The sequence below is a fragment of the Cercospora beticola genome, chromosome 7 (genome assembly GCF_033473495.1).
Source record: "Cercospora beticola chromosome 7, complete sequence".
NCBI lineage: Eukaryota > Fungi > Ascomycota > Dothideomycetes > Mycosphaerellales > Mycosphaerellaceae > Cercospora > Cercospora beticola.
Window position 1 is genome coordinate 236,705 of NC_088941.1, and position 16,706 is coordinate 253,410.

At 53.2% G+C, this 16,706-nt stretch overlaps 8 protein-coding genes across 8 annotated transcripts; 4 read left to right on the plus strand and 4 right to left on the minus strand.

The window, feature by feature from the left end:
• Positions 1-56: 56 nt before the first annotated feature.
• RHO25_010346 (uncharacterized protein) lies at positions 57-1,568 on the plus strand (the record flags this gene model as incomplete). The annotated part of the gene is made up of 2 exons (XM_023602739.2): positions 57-128; positions 183-1,568. The coding sequence occupies 2 exons, from the start codon at positions 57-59 to the stop codon at positions 1,566-1,568; spliced, it is 1,458 nt and encodes a 485-aa protein (XP_023451176.1).
• Positions 1,569-1,832: 264 nt separating this feature from the next.
• RHO25_010347 (uncharacterized protein) lies at positions 1,833-3,517 on the minus strand (the record flags this gene model as incomplete). Its single annotated transcript, XM_023602738.1, has 2 exons — positions 1,833-2,125; positions 2,194-3,517. The coding sequence occupies 2 exons, from the start codon at positions 3,515-3,517 to the stop codon at positions 1,833-1,835; spliced, it is 1,617 nt and encodes a 538-aa protein (XP_023451175.1).
• Positions 3,518-4,929: 1,412 nt separating this feature from the next.
• Positions 4,930-7,119, minus strand: RHO25_010348 (uncharacterized protein; the record flags this gene model as incomplete). The annotated part of the gene is made up of 1 exon (XM_023602737.2): positions 4,930-7,119. The coding sequence occupies one exon, from the start codon at positions 7,117-7,119 to the stop codon at positions 4,930-4,932; it is 2,190 nt and encodes a 729-aa protein (XP_023450708.2).
• Positions 7,120-8,920: 1,801 nt separating this feature from the next.
• On the plus strand, positions 8,921-9,454 carry RHO25_010349 (uncharacterized protein; the record flags this gene model as incomplete). Its single annotated transcript, XM_023602736.2, has 2 exons — positions 8,921-9,125; positions 9,192-9,454. The coding sequence occupies 2 exons, from the start codon at positions 8,921-8,923 to the stop codon at positions 9,452-9,454; spliced, it is 468 nt and encodes a 155-aa protein (XP_023451174.1).
• Positions 9,455-9,678: 224 nt separating this feature from the next.
• Positions 9,679-10,357, minus strand: RHO25_010350 (uncharacterized protein; the record flags this gene model as incomplete). Its single annotated transcript, XM_023602735.1, has 2 exons — positions 9,679-9,880; positions 9,933-10,357. The coding sequence occupies 2 exons, from the start codon at positions 10,355-10,357 to the stop codon at positions 9,679-9,681; spliced, it is 627 nt and encodes a 208-aa protein (XP_023451322.1).
• Positions 10,358-10,962: 605 nt separating this feature from the next.
• RHO25_010351 (uncharacterized protein) lies at positions 10,963-12,789 on the minus strand (the record flags this gene model as incomplete). The annotated part of the gene is made up of 1 exon (XM_023602734.2): positions 10,963-12,789. One exon carries the CDS (start codon positions 12,787-12,789, stop codon positions 10,963-10,965), a length of 1,827 nt encoding a protein of 608 aa, XP_023451173.1.
• A 599-nt stretch (positions 12,790-13,388) lies between these two features.
• RHO25_010352 (uncharacterized protein) lies at positions 13,389-14,249 on the plus strand (the record flags this gene model as incomplete). The annotated part of the gene is made up of 1 exon (XM_023602733.2): positions 13,389-14,249. The coding sequence occupies one exon, from the start codon at positions 13,389-13,391 to the stop codon at positions 14,247-14,249; it is 861 nt and encodes a 286-aa protein (XP_023451172.1).
• Positions 14,250-15,214: 965 nt separating this feature from the next.
• On the plus strand, positions 15,215-16,327 carry RHO25_010353 (uncharacterized protein; the record flags this gene model as incomplete). The annotated part of the gene is made up of 4 exons (XM_023602732.2): positions 15,215-15,274; positions 15,330-15,360; positions 15,418-15,465; positions 15,522-16,327. 4 exons carry the CDS (start codon positions 15,215-15,217, stop codon positions 16,325-16,327), a joined length of 945 nt encoding a protein of 314 aa, XP_023451216.1.
• Positions 16,328-16,706: the final 379 nt, after the last annotated feature.

Consider the following 16,706-nt stretch of genomic DNA (forward strand, 5'->3'; position numbering starts at 1 on the left):
AGACCCCCGACAAAAATGTCGGCCATCGCCAGTTGATCACCGCAACACCGCCCATCATGATGCCCAGTAGGGGATTGCACGCCCTTCGAGGGAAGCTGCCTCGAATACATCAGTCACAGTGTCGAAATGTACACTCGTCCCATCTCGCGGAACTGCCATGCGACAACTGACACGTGCTCCAGCTCTCATCAACCAGTATACGACCCACGAGTCTCCGAATCGCATCTTCCACCTCTTCTCCCTCATCGCGCACAACGATACCCATTGCCCGTACCTCACGAGTAGCCATCCCGTCCGTCGCCGCGTTCCGCTATGCCTCAACACAGCCACCACCTCCCGCCGGGACACCACCTCCCGTCCACGAAACGACATCCTCCATCTCCAACATCGATACCATCACATTAGACGACGTCTCCGCGGCCGCTGCTGTCGACCCCAATTCGATACCCGAGCAGATTGGCTATCTGCACTCCATTGGCGTCGATTACGGCTATGGCCCAACATCCATGATCCAATGGACTCTTGAACACGCTCACGTCTGGCTGGGCTTGCCTTGGTGGGCTTCCATTCTCTTCACTGCCGCCTCTCTACGCATTGCTCTGGCGCCGTTTTTCCTCAAGATGTCCGATATGCAAGCACGCTCAACAGCTCTGGCTCCGGTACTCAAGCCATTCAACGAGAAGGTGATGGAGGAGCAGCGAAGAGGCAACACAGCAGGTGCCTTGCAAGCCTATCAGCAGATGGGCGCGATCAAAAAACGCGCTGGTATCAGCAATGTCACAATGTTCACACCCATCTTATTGCAAGGTGTGCTGGGATTTTGTGGTTACAGGCTGATGCATTACCTCGCAACCTTCCCGGTACCCGGCTTCAAGGACGGCGGCCTGCTCTGGCTACAAGATCTCACCATCACCGACGGCTATCTGCTTCTGCCACTTATCATGGCGGCCACGATGCATACCATCATCCGCCTAGGAGGCGAAGCCGGTACCGCGACCATGCCACCTGGCTTCAAGAAGTTCATGATGTGGGGAATGCCGACCATCATCTTTGCCGTCACCGCCTTCCAACCTGGCGCCGTAGCTCTGTGGTTCTGCGGATCAGGTGTAATCGGTATTCCGCAATCTCTGCTCCTCCAACGACCAGCTGTGCGAGAGTACTTTGGCCTTGCACCACTTTACAAACCCAAGCCTGGCGAGGCCGGCCCCAACATCCTCGAATCAATGATGAAACAATTTGAGCCAGCGAAAAGTGCTCCAACCTCTCCACATTCCGGCGGCAAAAATTCTGCGTACATGAGACCGCAATACCAATCTCCCAATGTGCGGACTACGGGCTCAACAACGACAATTGATACCAAACTGGTCGATAAGATAGATATGGTACAACCTAACCCGCCACCCAAGGGCGTATTTGCACGAGCGAAGGAGGGGTTCAAGCAAGGGCAAGTACTGGCGGATAAGTTGAAGCAAAGGCAGGCCACGGCAAAGGATGCACAGCAAAAAGCGGATGCGCAGAGGGCCGAATTCAAGCGACGAGCGGAGCAGTATGAGAAGAAAAGTCGGTAGAAGTGCCTTCTGATGCACAACGTTGTGCACGTGTACAAATTGATATGTAAATATATGAGAGAAGATGCCTCTTCTCTGGCGGCTTTGCATTCGTGGTAACAACTTGCATGCAAGTCAGATTGTTCAAGTTATGTACATCAGTCATCATGATGAACTCCACTATACAGTCTCGGGAGCAGCAGTAGCATCCTATGATCGAAAGAAGTGACCGCACGCCATTCATCCTTCATCAACTCATAAAAGTGCCCCTCTCTCCGTCTTCCCTCACCTCCTCCTCTCATCAAAACAAATCTCCACATCCCCCAGATCAACAGTAAAATGATCCTTCGTCTTGGTCATCAATCTCGATCCATCCTCATGCGGCGCCAATTTCATATCAAATCTTGTAACCAATTTCGCAGTCAAAGTACGGAGTTCCATCATTGCCAGATTCTTTCCAATGCAGCCCATCGGTCCCATGCTGAAAGGTGCGAAAGCGTCTTTGTGCTTGATCTTTTCTTCTTGGCTGTACCAGCGTTCGGGGATGAAGGAGTCGGGTTCGGCGTAGATGGAGGAGTCTGTGGGAAGAGGATAACAGTTAGTTGGCAGTTTTGGAAGGGGATGGTAACGGGATAGGAGAGCTTACCTCGTCCCATGACATATTGTGGTGTGAAAAAGGTGACGTTGCCGGGGATGTACACGCCGTTGACTGTAAGACCCTCTGGTGGTGTGAGACGGTTCAATCCAGATGGGACAGGAGGGTGCAAGCGGAGAGCCTCGTTGATGCAGCCGTTGAGATAGTTCGCTCCTCGAATGTTCGCCTCGGACCAGTCGCCTTGCATCAAAGGATCCAGTTCCTCGCGCAACTTCCTCTGAACTTCCTTGTCTTTGGCGATATAATAGTGCAAGCAGGTGAGAGTGCCTGCAGTGGTATCACTTCCAGCAACAATGATCAATCGAGCATCGGCTTGCAACATAGTATCCTTCTCAGGATTCTTGACGCCTTTGTATGCTTTCAACAACCAGCCCATGATATCATTCTCCCGCTTCGTCTTGCCTTCGTTCTTGACACGCCATGTCAGCTCGCTGATACAGAAGTTGACGAATTTCTGGTATCCAGCTGACAGACCAGGAATGGCTGTAAGGATGCGGAAGAACCAAGCAGGAAGACGGAATGCCAAAGGTTGCATTCCCTCGTCTAGCATTTCCAGTTCGTGAGGCTTCTCGCCCTTGTCCAGCATGCCATAGTCTCTTCCGAATGCCAACAATCCCATTGCGTCGAAGGAAAATAGGTTGAACCATTTTGTGACATTTGCTGGGCCACCGTTGTGCTCGGCGAGCTTCTGCACGAGCTTGTCGTTGAATTTCTGAATCTCAATCTCGTAGTCGCGAAGTGCCTTGTCGGAAAATGCTGGTGCCCATACGCGTCGTCGTCGATCGTGAAGACCCTTGTCGCGAGTCGTGTGCATTGATGTGAGTGGGTAATCATTGTCATACCAATTCGCCTTGGTCACTCGAGACTTGGGCCCGTACGCCATTTCCATGATATCAGGATCGGTGACGGAAATGTCATTGGAACCGACTCGCACAATCTTGCCGTGCTTCTTGTGCTGATTCTGCAGCCAGTAGTATCCATCTGAGTTGCCCAATTGTGTCGGCCACCACATGCTTGTGATTCTAGCAGGGAATGGGCCGGGAAACTTGTTCAGTGGATTGAGGAAGAGTCGGAAGTAGAGGCAGTTGGCAAAGACTCCCACAAGGAAAGCAGTGGTCAAAGTGAAGGTGGTCGAAATAGCGTCAGACACACTGTAGGAGTATGCTTTGGCCAAGGTGACTGCGAGGACGATACTGGATCCCAAGATCGTGTTGAGTATTCGCAGACCATACATGTGAACTTCAACTCGATGGAAGTACAACCAGTAGCTGGCTGAGCCAACAACCAGGCCAGCGAGGCCGCCTGTTACGGCCATGACGAAGGTGATGCTGTAGTCGTCAAGAGTGGGTGTACGGGGTGAGGTCAAGCACACTTGAGCTCGCTCGTGGCTGGCATGAGGTCCTTATACTGTGCATGGCCTTTCGTCCAACGCGTTGCTCCAGACCCCACTAAAACATCCCCGCATCTTGAAGCACACTTTCGCCATTGAATGCGGCCTAGTTTGACCTTTGCCGAACGCGTGTGGAAAGTTTACCCATGCTGGGCTGAACCTTATTACCACCATCTCGTCGGCTGCCGATGGTCTGGACAGCAGCGATGCTGCCTGTGTGGTGGAGGGCATGGAGGCGATGGAGTACTGACGTGCTTACGATCTTGATGCTGTCGCATTCGCCAGGGAATATGCTGATGTTGTAGGCGAGTTACGATAAATACAGCGCAGGAAATAGCAAAGCAGCATGTGTAACCGAAACATATCGAGCTTGTGAATAGATCGACGTTGCTTAAATAGTTTGCACAACTCTCCAGCAGAGCCTCATTGCATGTGAAAGTGTGCTCGAACTTGGTCATTTCTTTATGAACCTAAGGACCATCTTCGTGTTCCCTCAAAGCCATTAATTCTCGGGTCTTTCGCCTGGATATGTTCTTTCATGATGAGTTCTTGAGCTCCAAACGGCATGCACATCTCTGTCTCCTGCATCGTCAGCGGAATCCTCGACATCGCTTCGTTCACTCTCGCGTCCAACCCGACTTTATATCCAGGAACCAGTGCATCAGAAAAGTGTTATTCCCGGCTACGATATGTGGCGAGACAGTTCGCCATGGTGTCGTTACGCGGCAAATGCGGCTATGGCACGTTGTCGGGCCGTCGCACAGGCTGGTCCGTAGCCGCGACTTCACTGATATCCATGGCTACAGATCTTCGACCGCATGTGAACGAGCAAGCAAATCCTGGTGCTTCTGCTGGGTTCTCCGCAATGTACACCATCCCCACAAGTGACTGGCTGACTGGAACTGACAGTCTGTTGTCGAGTCGTGAATTTTCGCTTCTACGGAGGCGATTTACGAGGAAAAGTGCGGCCAATTGCTACATTTTTTTTGCGCCTATTTCGGCCGCGATGCTGTTATTGGAGTGAATGGAAATCGCAATTCGTACTGAATTCGATGTGCAGAAAGAAATGGTATGAAAAGATCTGATCCAGACAGGAGATCGGGAGTGGCCTTGCATGCTTGTCATGTGTACCTCCGCACGACCTTCGGCGATCGCGGAGCACGAAGACATATTACCCATGCTAGATCCGTCGGACATCGATTTGGAGCATTTGCAGACAAGTGATTAGTCGAGACGACCAGCTTGTATCTTCGGTCTTCGCAGCGTACCATCGGCGTTCTCAGCATAGCTTCTGCAGTGAGCCATAAAAGGCTCCGTACCCATGGCTATGTCACCACCTATGGCAACGCAATATGCACGGTCTTGGCCACACTTGGAACTCCGTTGCCATCGACAGCAAAGAGCATCCAGTAACCTGGGAGCGCGACACCTGCATCCTTTGGAATGCTCGCCTGATATCTGTTCTCGCTTCCAGTAGCCTGCAGCGGGATGCGTCTCTGATCGGTATTGACAGCGTGTGTCGAACTTCCCATTCTGATCAGTGAGAAGCTGTAGCTGCCGGCGCCTTCCATCTGAATGTCCAAGCTGCCACCAAGAGGAACCTTCGCCACGTTGCCGGCTCCATTGACAGAAGAGATGCTCGGACGCTTCGCCAGTGTGATACCGTCCGCTTCGAACAGGTAAGGAGGGCTGAACATTTGTCCGTCGAAGTGGTTAGCCGAGCATCCATTGCACAAACCACCTCCGCCAGAGAAGACAGTCGCATCAGGCATGAGGATAGCAGTCGAATGGTAGTTTCTCGGGATCATGTGTGCCCTCAGCTTCGAGAAAGACTTGGTTGCCGGATCGAAGATCTCAGGGAATAGAACAGGATTCGAGTCAGAGAAGAGCAGTGTCTGCGTCTGTCCACCGACGATGAAGACTTTACCATCAGGCAGCACAACGCCGTTCGCATATCCACGTCTGTAAGCGCCGTCCTGAATTCTCTCCACATTTACAGGCTGATTGGGCTCTCCAATCGTGATGATGTGGGCGCTGCTTGTCGACGGCGAACCATCATACGTGGGACTTCCTCCGAGTGTCAGGATCTTGCCTTGAGTGGCGTCGTACATGACGAACACTCCGCACATGCTGTCCGGATCACTGCCACGATTGCCAACACCTTTATACGAACCGGTTCCACGCGTTCCGTACCAGTTCATCGCCCGCGAAGGACCGGCTTGGAAGACACTGCCATCTTTCCAGCCGAACAGCCAAGCATGAGAGTCTGCGCGGAAGGAGCCACGACCGGTGGCCATGAGCATAGGTGCAACGGGGGCGCCTGGTAGGGCACGAGCAGTGTTGTTCACAGGATTATAGACTTCTCCATTTTTCGCACCGGCACCGCGGAAGTCGCCACCGATGGAGAAGACCAGGCCGTCGGAAGTGAGGGTCGAGGATTGATAGGCGCGAGGAATGGCCATATCGGCGGCTCTGGACCAAGTGTTGCCAATCGTATCGAAGATGCTAGTCTTCTGGTGGGTGGAGCCGCCTGTGACAATGATCTTGCCATTCGAGTTCATGGTAATCCCAGGGCAGAACATGTCGTGTTGAGTATTGGTGACAATTTGCTCGCTGACCGTCTTGGACTTCGCGTCATAAATCGCGCTATGAGTTCTGCCGTTACCTGCAAAGGTCCACCTGTTCGCCCAGCCCGCAGACCAAGCGAGGAGGTTACCGCTCTCGGGCATGAGAGCAATTGCCACTGGGATGACAGGAAATTGAATGAGGTCCCCCCATTGTCCGATGCTCTTGTATTGTGAGAAGTCCAGCTCATAGAGATTGAAGTGGTTGGTTGCACCGCAGAACTTGCCATCGTTGCCCACGCAAGGCCGATTGCACGCGGTGTTGGGCTTGCGGGTCGGATTGTTCTTGGTCGTCATACCACAGTAGCATTCTCTGCCATTCTCCACCCCGAACAGGTGAGCTTGGTATGCAGAGCAGTGGTCCTGGCACATCTGGACTGTCATGCCGGCATTTGAAAGACTGGGATAGTCGTTGAGCGCCTTTCGGTTCGCGCCCGTTGGTTCCTGCCAGCAGCCTGCTGGCTTCGCAGTGCTGGGCACAAGAGGTTCAGTCAAAAGCTCTTCTGGGCCATAGATGTTGACACGAAGTGTCGCGCCGCAGAATTCCTCGCTGTCTCCCGCACATGGTATGTTACATTGACTGAGCGGAGCACCTTTGGTTCCTGTTCCAAGCGTATCGCCGCAAAAGCACCAAGTACGGCTGACGCCGAACATCTGCGAATTGTATTGCTTGCAGTGAGTCTCGCACCGCTGCGGAGACATCTGGGCTTGGTTCAGAGGTGCGTATGTACCCAGCGACCGACCACGTGCAGTCTCCTGATAGCATCCCATAAGAACCTTTGGCTTGGGCGCATCCGGAGTGGTCTTCTGCATTGCGTAGTCCTCATTATCTGGAACGTCGCCCATCTGACATTGTCCTGTTATAAGCAGTGCCGCGAAGGGCAGAAGTCTGGTTAGAAGCATAATGAAGAATGGGTTAAATGAAATAAAGAAAGGATAAGGAATAGTTGGAAGTTGGACGAGGTGCAGCAAAAGCACTTGAGGAGTGCTGTGGCCCAAAATACATCCCGCGCAGTACCAGAGCCCTTATATGATTCTCTGTGTGTCCCGTTGATCGCGATACTGTCGCTCACTCCGCGGGACAGGCGCTGTTGATTCAAGTAGGGCAGGTCGACCACAGGTAGTGCATTCTGCAAGCCGTGGTCTTGTGCCCCAGGAGGCTCGAGTCTAAACGTATGCTGCTCGAGTAAGTGCAAAGTCAAGATACAAGCGCTTCGGGCCTATTGTAGTCGACGGTTGATAATAAGTTTGCCAATGTATGCCACGCTCGCTGGTCGAAAAGCATAACGTGAAGACGACAACGGCATGATTCGCACTGATGGCTTCTGGGTTCTTCAGGCTTCCTTCTGGGTCCAGGAAATTTCAACCTCTGCCTCAAATGCAATGCCAGACTCGTGCGCCGTAGTCCACTGCGAGTGTCGGTCTCGCAGTCTGCACAGCGATATACGGTGGCGTTAAGCTTTGTCTCCACGGTAGTGTGTCGATCCGGTAGTCATGGCCAAGCCTCGTATAGACTCGGTGTGCTAGAAAGGAGATACCAAGAAGCCACGAGGCTGTAACGAGGTGTAGCTCGCCGGTTTGTGGCAGTTGGCGCTCTGGAAATGGCACTTCTAGTCCATTTCTGGGCTATATTGCGCCTTGTGCGTCTTACCTTGTAGCCATCTATCCCAGACGGCCATCGTGACCCGCCTACTCTTGCTCCCAAGACCAGATCCCAGAGAAATCGAATCATCATAGTAACAAAGACCAGAGACTGGTCCACAGACCTCAATTCCTCGGATCTTAGGTCGCTCGGTAGACGATGCAAATCCACCGGTCTCCAGCCAAGCTCGTGATCTGTGATTTCGAATTTCTCATGACTTCGTGGACGCTCATCACCGAGGCCCTGGCCAAAAGGTCTATCCGTCCAACAAGGAGGCTTGGGAATGGAGAGACTGGCTGCGCCGCTGCGGGTCACGCAGATCTCGAGGCCATGCCAGAGCGTGAAGCGATCGACTCTGCCGGCGGCATATTGATCTCAAAGTGTTTCTAGCAGTGCGTCCACGGGTCCGCTCGACAGAAGAATGGCGTGTATTTCCGCAGGAGTGCGTGCCTACAGTGGCGGCCAGAAGACACACGTACACAGTCGTGGATGCCTGCGACAAGCAGATTGCGACGAGAATCTGGTGCCGAAAAGGCTGGGCAGTTGCGCACTGGACGCCCCCAGGCTGACCTTCTTCTTATGGGCCATTGAGCTTGTGTAGCGGTGATCTGTGTCCAAAGGTAGAGTGTAGGTGACAGTTCCAAAATCAAGTTCAGCTCGCGCTCCATCGCACTTGCAAAACCAGTGGGAAACACCCTCTCTCTTGCCAAGGCCGTCCACCACCATTTGGTGACAGGCAACGATCACACACTCAGCGACTTCGTACAAAAACATCATCCGAGCCATGTTTTCCTCGCGCGTACATCGTGTGCTTCACACGCACTCTCCGAGTCGTACCAACCGGAGAGATTCTTGCATTCTCCCCCCTGCTCCACCACGTACCAACTAGTCACAAGGTGGCCGATCCCTCCACCCAAACTTCGTCATCGTCGACACTTTTCTGTGGGTTGTGTGCTGCAACTTGAACAGGGAAATGTATTAATTTCGTGTGACTGTGATTTCCTTGACTTTGGCATATAACCACGTCTCAAGTAGTATATACTGCTGGAGAAGAATACAAGAATGAGCGAGGCCGAGACAGAGAATAGAAGCTCAGAGCAAGAGTCGAAGAACGAGCACGAACAGGGCAAGCAGTCAAAGGATAGCGAATCTTCCGATCAACGAAATCCACAAGGCACTACCACCTCAAACACCAAAGGCATGGATAAACTCCTCAACAAAGTCCCAAACATGTCCCCCGAAGGACCTCTCGGCACTCAAACAAAAGGTATATCTTTCCCATGTCACTGCCCTTCCTCACTCACCCCACTAAGCTCCTTCTCACCAACCACAGGCCCCCTCTCCGCAGTCGGCGACCCCCTAGGCCAAGTCCTAAACTACTCACTCAAACCTCTGGGCCACGTAACTGGCGCAATCGGCAACCCACATGGCGAAGCTCTCGAACGCGTCCAACGTGTGGCCCAGCACGAGGGAATTGCAGAAGGGGAGCCGAAGTACTTGCCTGATCGCGATAATGGGGAACCAGATGCGGAATTACCTGGTGGAGAGAGGATTGGAGGGAAGGAACAGACGGGGGAGAATCCGTTGGGGTTGTGAGAGCCTTGTGATGCAGTGCGAGAGGACGTCTGACCGAATTAGCGAAGGTCCCAGGATCCTTTGTTCGGGCGTGTGTGAAAATGTAGTGTAGGCATCGATGACGATGAAACGGCCTTGTTTGTACGATTAGCATGACATTAGCATCAGCATGGGAAAGCACATAAGGAAACACATCTGCGTAAATTGGCGTATTCTTTTCAATTCGAGCTGTTCCTATCGAAACTCTAACATCCGTTCAAGATGTTGCTGACTGCCGACTTCTCGGCGCTATCCATGCTCAAGCCGTAGAAGTGCTTGACTTGTGTCCAGGCACGAACGTATGTGCATCGGTAAGCAGTTCTGCTTGGGAGCCACTCAGCTGGATCTTGGTCGCCCTTTCCTTGGTTGACAGTATCGGTCACAGCCAAAAGCTGGGGACGAGTGAGACTGCAATATATCAGCAAACGAGTCCAAATTCTAGGAGATCGCAGAGACTCACTCGTTAGCGAACTGCTGTCGCTTTGCAGAGTCCCAGTTGCGAGCACCAGAGACCCACGCCTCTCTGAGTGGAACAACGTGGTCGATATCGACATCAGACGCAAGACTCCAGGTTGCACCATCGTAGTCGGAGTACCATGATCCAGAAGTCGCGCGGCACTCGCTGTCGACCACAACATTAGATCCATCACGCTTGAGCACTTCCTCGCGGGTGTTGCATCGGCCGGAGATAGTGATCCAGTGGTTGAAGAGATCGCGGTTGTATGCTGGGCTGTTGTTCTCGGCTTCTGTTGGGATCTGGCTCAAGTACGACCTGGCAGTTGCAGCAGAGACTGGAGTTGGCAGGTTGCCCCTCTTCACAACTTCGAAGTGAGATGGGGCGGCAATGGCACCGGCGGCCAGCGCGACAACGAAGACGGACTTCATCTTTTGTGATGTGAACTTGGCTGTTGAGTCTGTGTCGAAGCGAAAGTGATGCCAGCTGCCGCAAGTTTTCAAGTTACATCAAGGAGCTTTTATACGTAGCACCAGTTCAAAGGCGACGTCCGAAGTCAGCACTTGGCGACAATCACCTGTATTAGGCAGGTTGGAGTGTAGCGCTGCATTGCCTTGCGAACGTGCATAGAACAGCCGCTGCACGTGCTGACGATAAGGACTCTCGTGGTCCTGCCATTTGCAGCTAAGCAGCTGAGCGGTAGCACAGAACCCTTTGGGAGTGGTCGTAAAGGTTGCCAAGCTGCACGTATGCCGATCAAGAAAGGTGATGTCTGATTGTAGACTTCTGATTCGCCACTTTCGCTGCGACCTGTACATGCAAACTTAGCGATCTACATTCTTTATGCACCCAAGAGAATAAGTGCAGTGGTGTTTCGGGTCGGCAGCTGAAACAGGTTCCTCTCCGAGTTGAACGAATCGCCGGCCGTAGAGCGCCTGGACTATCACTGGACTCCGGAGTTGTACCACCCGTATTGCATGGCACAACACAACTCGCGTTTCTGGGCAGCACGGAAATTGCCATTGACTATTTTATCTCATGGAGCCGGTGGAAACTTGAACTGGCTTGCATAGGAATTGTCGATAGGAGGCATCGGTTGCTGACTGGATACCACCAGTTCCGGGTTGAGGAAAATGTCCCACTCGAACGGCAGCTCCATAGCCCAATCAATGTTCGGAGCGTCGGAAAGGGTGCTATGGGCACCTGTCGAAGGATAGTCGATAGGAAAAGGCGGGTTCTCTGGTATCGCGTTGAGCGCATCAAGCTCTTTTTGCTTCCGCTTCTTGGCCATATTGATAAGAGCTGTCGCTTGGGTGTATGCCTCTCGCACCATGTGCGTGTCATATACTTCTGCAATGTTGTTCATCAGGTTCATAATCTCTTGGATGTGCGAAAGGCTTCGAGGTGTGCTGACAGAAATGACGACGCAGACCAATTGAAACGGCGTGCAAATGACATTCCACCACGGGGTCCTGGTGGCTAGAAGTTTCGCTGCAGCCGGCAGTGCTGCTTTGCCAATGCCAATGACCGTGTCGGCGCGATCTTTGGCGTCAGTCAGACTCATCAACCACAATCTTCGATAGATGGCGAACGAGAGATCAGCTTTGAGGAGCGATATGAAGCTAGAGTCAGTCTGCATGGCCTCAATCTTGTCAAGAGCTTTCCCTAGAGCCGCAGGAGGATCCGGCTCACGATCTCGATCCACAAAGTCATTCGGCAAGAGATCCGCCAGCTCCACGTACTGATGTGCATAACTTCCGTTCTCAGGCGCAAACTTCTTGGTAGTCACAACATCGAAATTGACCCTCGTGCGTCCATATTCGAAGGAGAGGATCGTGTTGAGCGCACGTGCGACCCAGAACAGCCTCCGCCTGTTCTTTGCCAACTTGTGGTCATTGGTGGGGATTTGAGGATAGACGACCGCAATGGTTTGTATTTCCTTGTGCAATCCGCCGGCCTCAACTTGATGCATCGTTATGCAACTCGATATCCAAGCACCGTGTGGTCGTGAAGTAAGCCGAAGGTACAGTGTTCGGAGGATCCAGCCAGCTATATGGTTCGGAGTGGGCGAGTTGCTCACACTCCGCTCCACGAGAACTCTGCGCGCGTCGAACATGAATGCCACCTCTTTCGGATGAGGCGTGGCAGAGAAGAAAGAGCCCAAGGCAGCGACTCCGAGCAGGACACAGTCGATGTCTTTGACTCCGGCCGGATCTGCGAATCTCGGAGCCACCTGCTCCATGAAGTCTGCCTCGTCCAACAGACCAAATTGTGGCTTGACGAATTTGAAGTACGCGGCAGCTAACGTTTGGAATTCTGCCCAAGTCATGTGCTCTGTGACATTGGTTGGAGGCTCATTAGGTTCTGCTCGAATTCCAAGATGCCATGCGAAGGAGTGTAATCGAGGTATACTTTCCGACTCCAGGTCCATACCAAGGATACGGGGAAAGGCAATGGCAGAGTTCGCCCTCACAAACCGAGTTTTGACGGGGTCCAGAATGCCACGGTGATGGAACCGTGCTCCCGGAGCGGTCAATGGATGCTTCTGGAGCTGGATTATGCTGGGTGGAGTGCGTCCCATTTCTTGCACGGGAGGCGGCGGCGCCGCAACATCAGCGTCGTGCGGCATTGAAGGGCGTTTCGCCTTCTGGTCATACTCGCATTGATACTCATATCGAACGCAAGTAGCGCAAGGCAGTTTTCCGTCACACCTGCGCTTTCGCAGTCTGCATGGCGTGCAGGCGACGCGACTTCGCTGTCTGCCGACAGGTGGGGTGTGACTTTCTTCATCTTCGGGGCTCAAGGACCGCTTTGTGCCCGCAGCAATGTTCGTAGCGACACCATTCGTGCCATTTGCAGACATGGTCGTGGTACAAGGGTGGGAGAGGAAGCTGAGGAGAAAAGCGAGCGGGTATGGCGGGTATCAGCCCGACGCGTGCTTGCCCAGCGACGAAGCATGGGGTGCTGACAGAGCATGTATTCGCAACATTGTTTTGTCAGTAGCACACTTGCTGAGCTGACAGCGACTCCGATTCGCCTTTGCAGTTGTGAGACCAGCACAGCGTGGACTCATGTGCGCAAACGACCGGTCGTGCGAAGAAGGCGCGTCCATCTGCAGTGTTTTCACGCACTCCCGCTGCTTCCGATCTCGCTCACCACAGCGCTGCTTGACCGGAAATCAGTCCGACCACAACACTGTGCTCTCGGGGTGGTGAGACGAGACCGGAGCACTGTACGGAGGTAAGTATGCCATTGGAAAGACCATGTGCTACCATGGTCGAGATCGAACAGCAGGAAACTATCGAGCAAGACGAGATCGAGTATGCCACTGCGACGTCATGGAACCAGCACCTGATCACCAGATACATGCATCCGACACGGTAGCACAAAAGCTATCGATGCTTCTTTCTCGACCTGGTCTTCGTCACGAACAAACAGAACTCGACGCAGGATCCGTATAACATGTCGACTGGCGCTCTTTCGGCTCGAGAAGCAAGCATTCGCGTGCTTCAAACGGGACTGGAACATTTGTCTGAGCCACAGATCAAGACCTTCATCCAAAATGTCTACGGAGCTCTTCTGCTCTCTTCAGGTGGGCTCTTCTCTATCTTGCTAGGAGGAGGTGTTCGGGCTATCTCCGATGATAACGTGGGCATCGAGCGACTGCTGCATGGAGTCGCTTTCCCTTTCGGTCTCGTCCTCGTATACCTCGTGGGCGCGGAGCTCTTCACAGGCTACCCAATGTGGTATGCGATGACAGCATTGGAGCGCAGAGGCAGACCACTGCAGTATTTGAATGGAGCTATTGCAAGCTGGCTGGGCAATCTCGCTGGCTCTCTGATCTTTGCGGGGCTCTTCACCAAAGCCACAAGAGTTCTGGCCGAGGAGCCATGGCATACTTCCATTGTCGAACAGATTGAGAACGACATCATCAATCTACCCTGGCATGTCATTTTCATACGAGCGATCGCATGTGGCTGGCTTGTCACCATGGCCATGTTTCTGGGAACGCAGAATCAAGATGGGATCAGCAAGCTTCTGTTCTTGCATTTTCCATTCATGATCTCGGCTACTGCTCGCTTTCCACACACGGTCGAGTACATGTACTTGTCCAGTGTTGGCATCATTCTCGGCGCACCGTTGAGCTGGGCCGGCTACTTCTGGAAGTGTTTGTTACCACTGACACTGGGAAACATCGTCGGAGGCGGAGTCTTCACTGGAGCTTATCTGTGGCACATACATCTCCGGACGTCAAGCTACGGCGAGAAGTACAAAGAGGCAGAGTCTAATCCAGAGTCAAGGCCACTGCTGGATGGTGTTTGATCTGTACTGGAGAGGCTTCATTGCGTTTGTTGCGAGTTCAATGGACACCGCTGATCGGCGTACTCCTCTTTGTCAGATGCGCGCAGAATATCTGGGCTGTGAGTTTCTTGGCCGCGTGAAGCTCTGTTCATGGGTTGCGCGCGAAGCTGACTCATTTCTTGCATGGGCTTCCAGACACAAGAGCAAGAACAAGCAGAGAATATGGCGCTACGTAGATCTGGAACGTTAGCTCTCCTGTTCGCTGCAGATGCAGTGATTTTCGTCCTCAGACTTCGTTTGCGGCACGACGCGGATAGCTGGAGGGCCGTAAGAACTAGACCAGGTCGCAAAGAAACAGCTAACGAGCTACCTCCATCTGCTTCGTGGCCATGCAAGCAACACGATAGAAGAGACATATTGACAATCAATGTGCTACACACGCGTGTCCTTTCGCATGTTTGGGTCTTCCTCGCGATTGGTATGCAAGTGATCTCACGATGCTCATCGAAGCCCTGGCATTGGGCGGGAGTGGAGCCGAGCGTCCGCGATGACTTGTCATGTACATTGGTACAAGAGTTGCAGTACATTCAAAAACATTTTCTTACCCACGATGAGAGATCATTGCTGAGGGACGATTCTCGGAGACTTGACAATGAATCGAGGCTTTAGACGTAGGGTCGTCACAGTCACTCTGGTCACGCGAGTTGTCACTCAATGGCTCAAGAGTTGGGTCCACAACGCACGGACACTAATGCACTCCACAAACTAAGCAAGAACGCGGGGGAGGGGGCAGGAGCGAGACGAATCCCTGCAGATGTGAAGTCACGAGCGAGCTTCAGCGTGAACACGAGACCTATCACCACCAACCGGACCGTCAGGCCACCCCGCTCCCGCAGCATTAAACAGCTTCTTCAGCCTCTGACTCTTCCTCCTTCATCCATCCACCACAACTTCAATCCATCTCTCACCCACACAATACCGCTACAATGAGTGCAATCATGGAAGACCCCACCGACTTCGAGCCGGTGAGGGTTCTCATCACCCTCGTACGTCCTCTCAATGCGCAATGCTTCGTACGTGGAATGCTAATGGCCGCGTCAGCACGAGGGAATGGACACGTTGGATGCAATGGGTACGCGATGAAGCTGTCCTCTGACGAACAGGAACACGACTCATTGACGCGATGCAGGTCCGCTCGAGGTCTTCAGCCAGGCCCAGCACGACCCACAGAACAAAGGTATGCCGTGTCAATGCCTCGCGAGCTCCATCTCATCTGACCACGCGACCAAACAGACACCAAGGCTTTCCGCGTCATCTTCGCCGGTGCCGCCGAACACATCACCACTGCTCAGGGCGCCTCCATTCGTCCCCACATGAGCTTCGAAGAGGCTATGAAGCGTCTCGCTGAGATTGACGTCCTCGTCATCCCAGGAGGCAGCCACGAGAACGTGACCAAGACCAAGGCTCAGCCATTGCAGCTGATCAAGGCCTACACCGAGCTGCAGAAGAAGAACCCCGCCCGCGAGCGCACCCTCATGTCCGTCTGCACCGGCTCGCTCATCCTTGGCGAGGCTGGCGTCCTCGCTGGCCTGACTGCCACCACCCACCCAGACTTCATCACCAAATTCGAGATCCTCTGCTCCAACGCCGTGCAGCGCGACATGTCTGACCGCGTCGACGTTGTCGAAGAGCGCTACGTCGTCAACAACCTTCGCTACGATCTTGGCGAGAATGAAGACGAGAACCCATACATCCTGAGCAGGAAAGAGCTCAAGGAGCAGAAGCGTCGCAAGAGCTCTGGTGGCATGCCTCCAATTGAAGAGAAGAGCAACGGCACAGGCGGTCGTCGCCCATCCAACGCCCGCAAAGGCAGCATCAGTCTCAAGCAGAGCAACGCCCGCCGCGAGTCGGTCCTCAAGCGCGCCAACTTGCGTCTGGGTGGCATGCGCGTTATCACCACCTCCGGTATCTCTTCCGGTATCGATGGTGCTCTTTACATGGTCGGCGCTTTAGTGTCCGACGATGCGGCTGAGGAGGTCGCACGCAAGATGTGCTATACTTGGAAGAAGGGCATCGTCGTTGACGGTGTCGATGTTTGAATGCGTTTTAGCGATGGCGCTTTCCTGGGTTTGATGATAGGGAAAGACTTGTAAGCATAGTGACGAAGTGAAGACCAAACCGAGATGCTACCTCGAACCAAAGCGCGAAGAGCGGGATGCTCAGTTAACAATCAGATGAAAGGAAAACAGTTAGCTACGAATTGAATGATCATGCAAGCAATGTGTCTCTTTCTTCCTTGGTCGATTGTCTTGTGACTCTGCGGAGAAGCTCCTTCCTCGTCCAAGTTCAGGTCGTAGAACACAATCCGTGCAGCTTCACTTCCATTTCCAGAACTATATCACAACATGGCAGTGCAGCGATTTACGAACTCGAATGCTTCCCACATCCGTGCGGGGTTCAAAGTATGCTCCCTGGCCG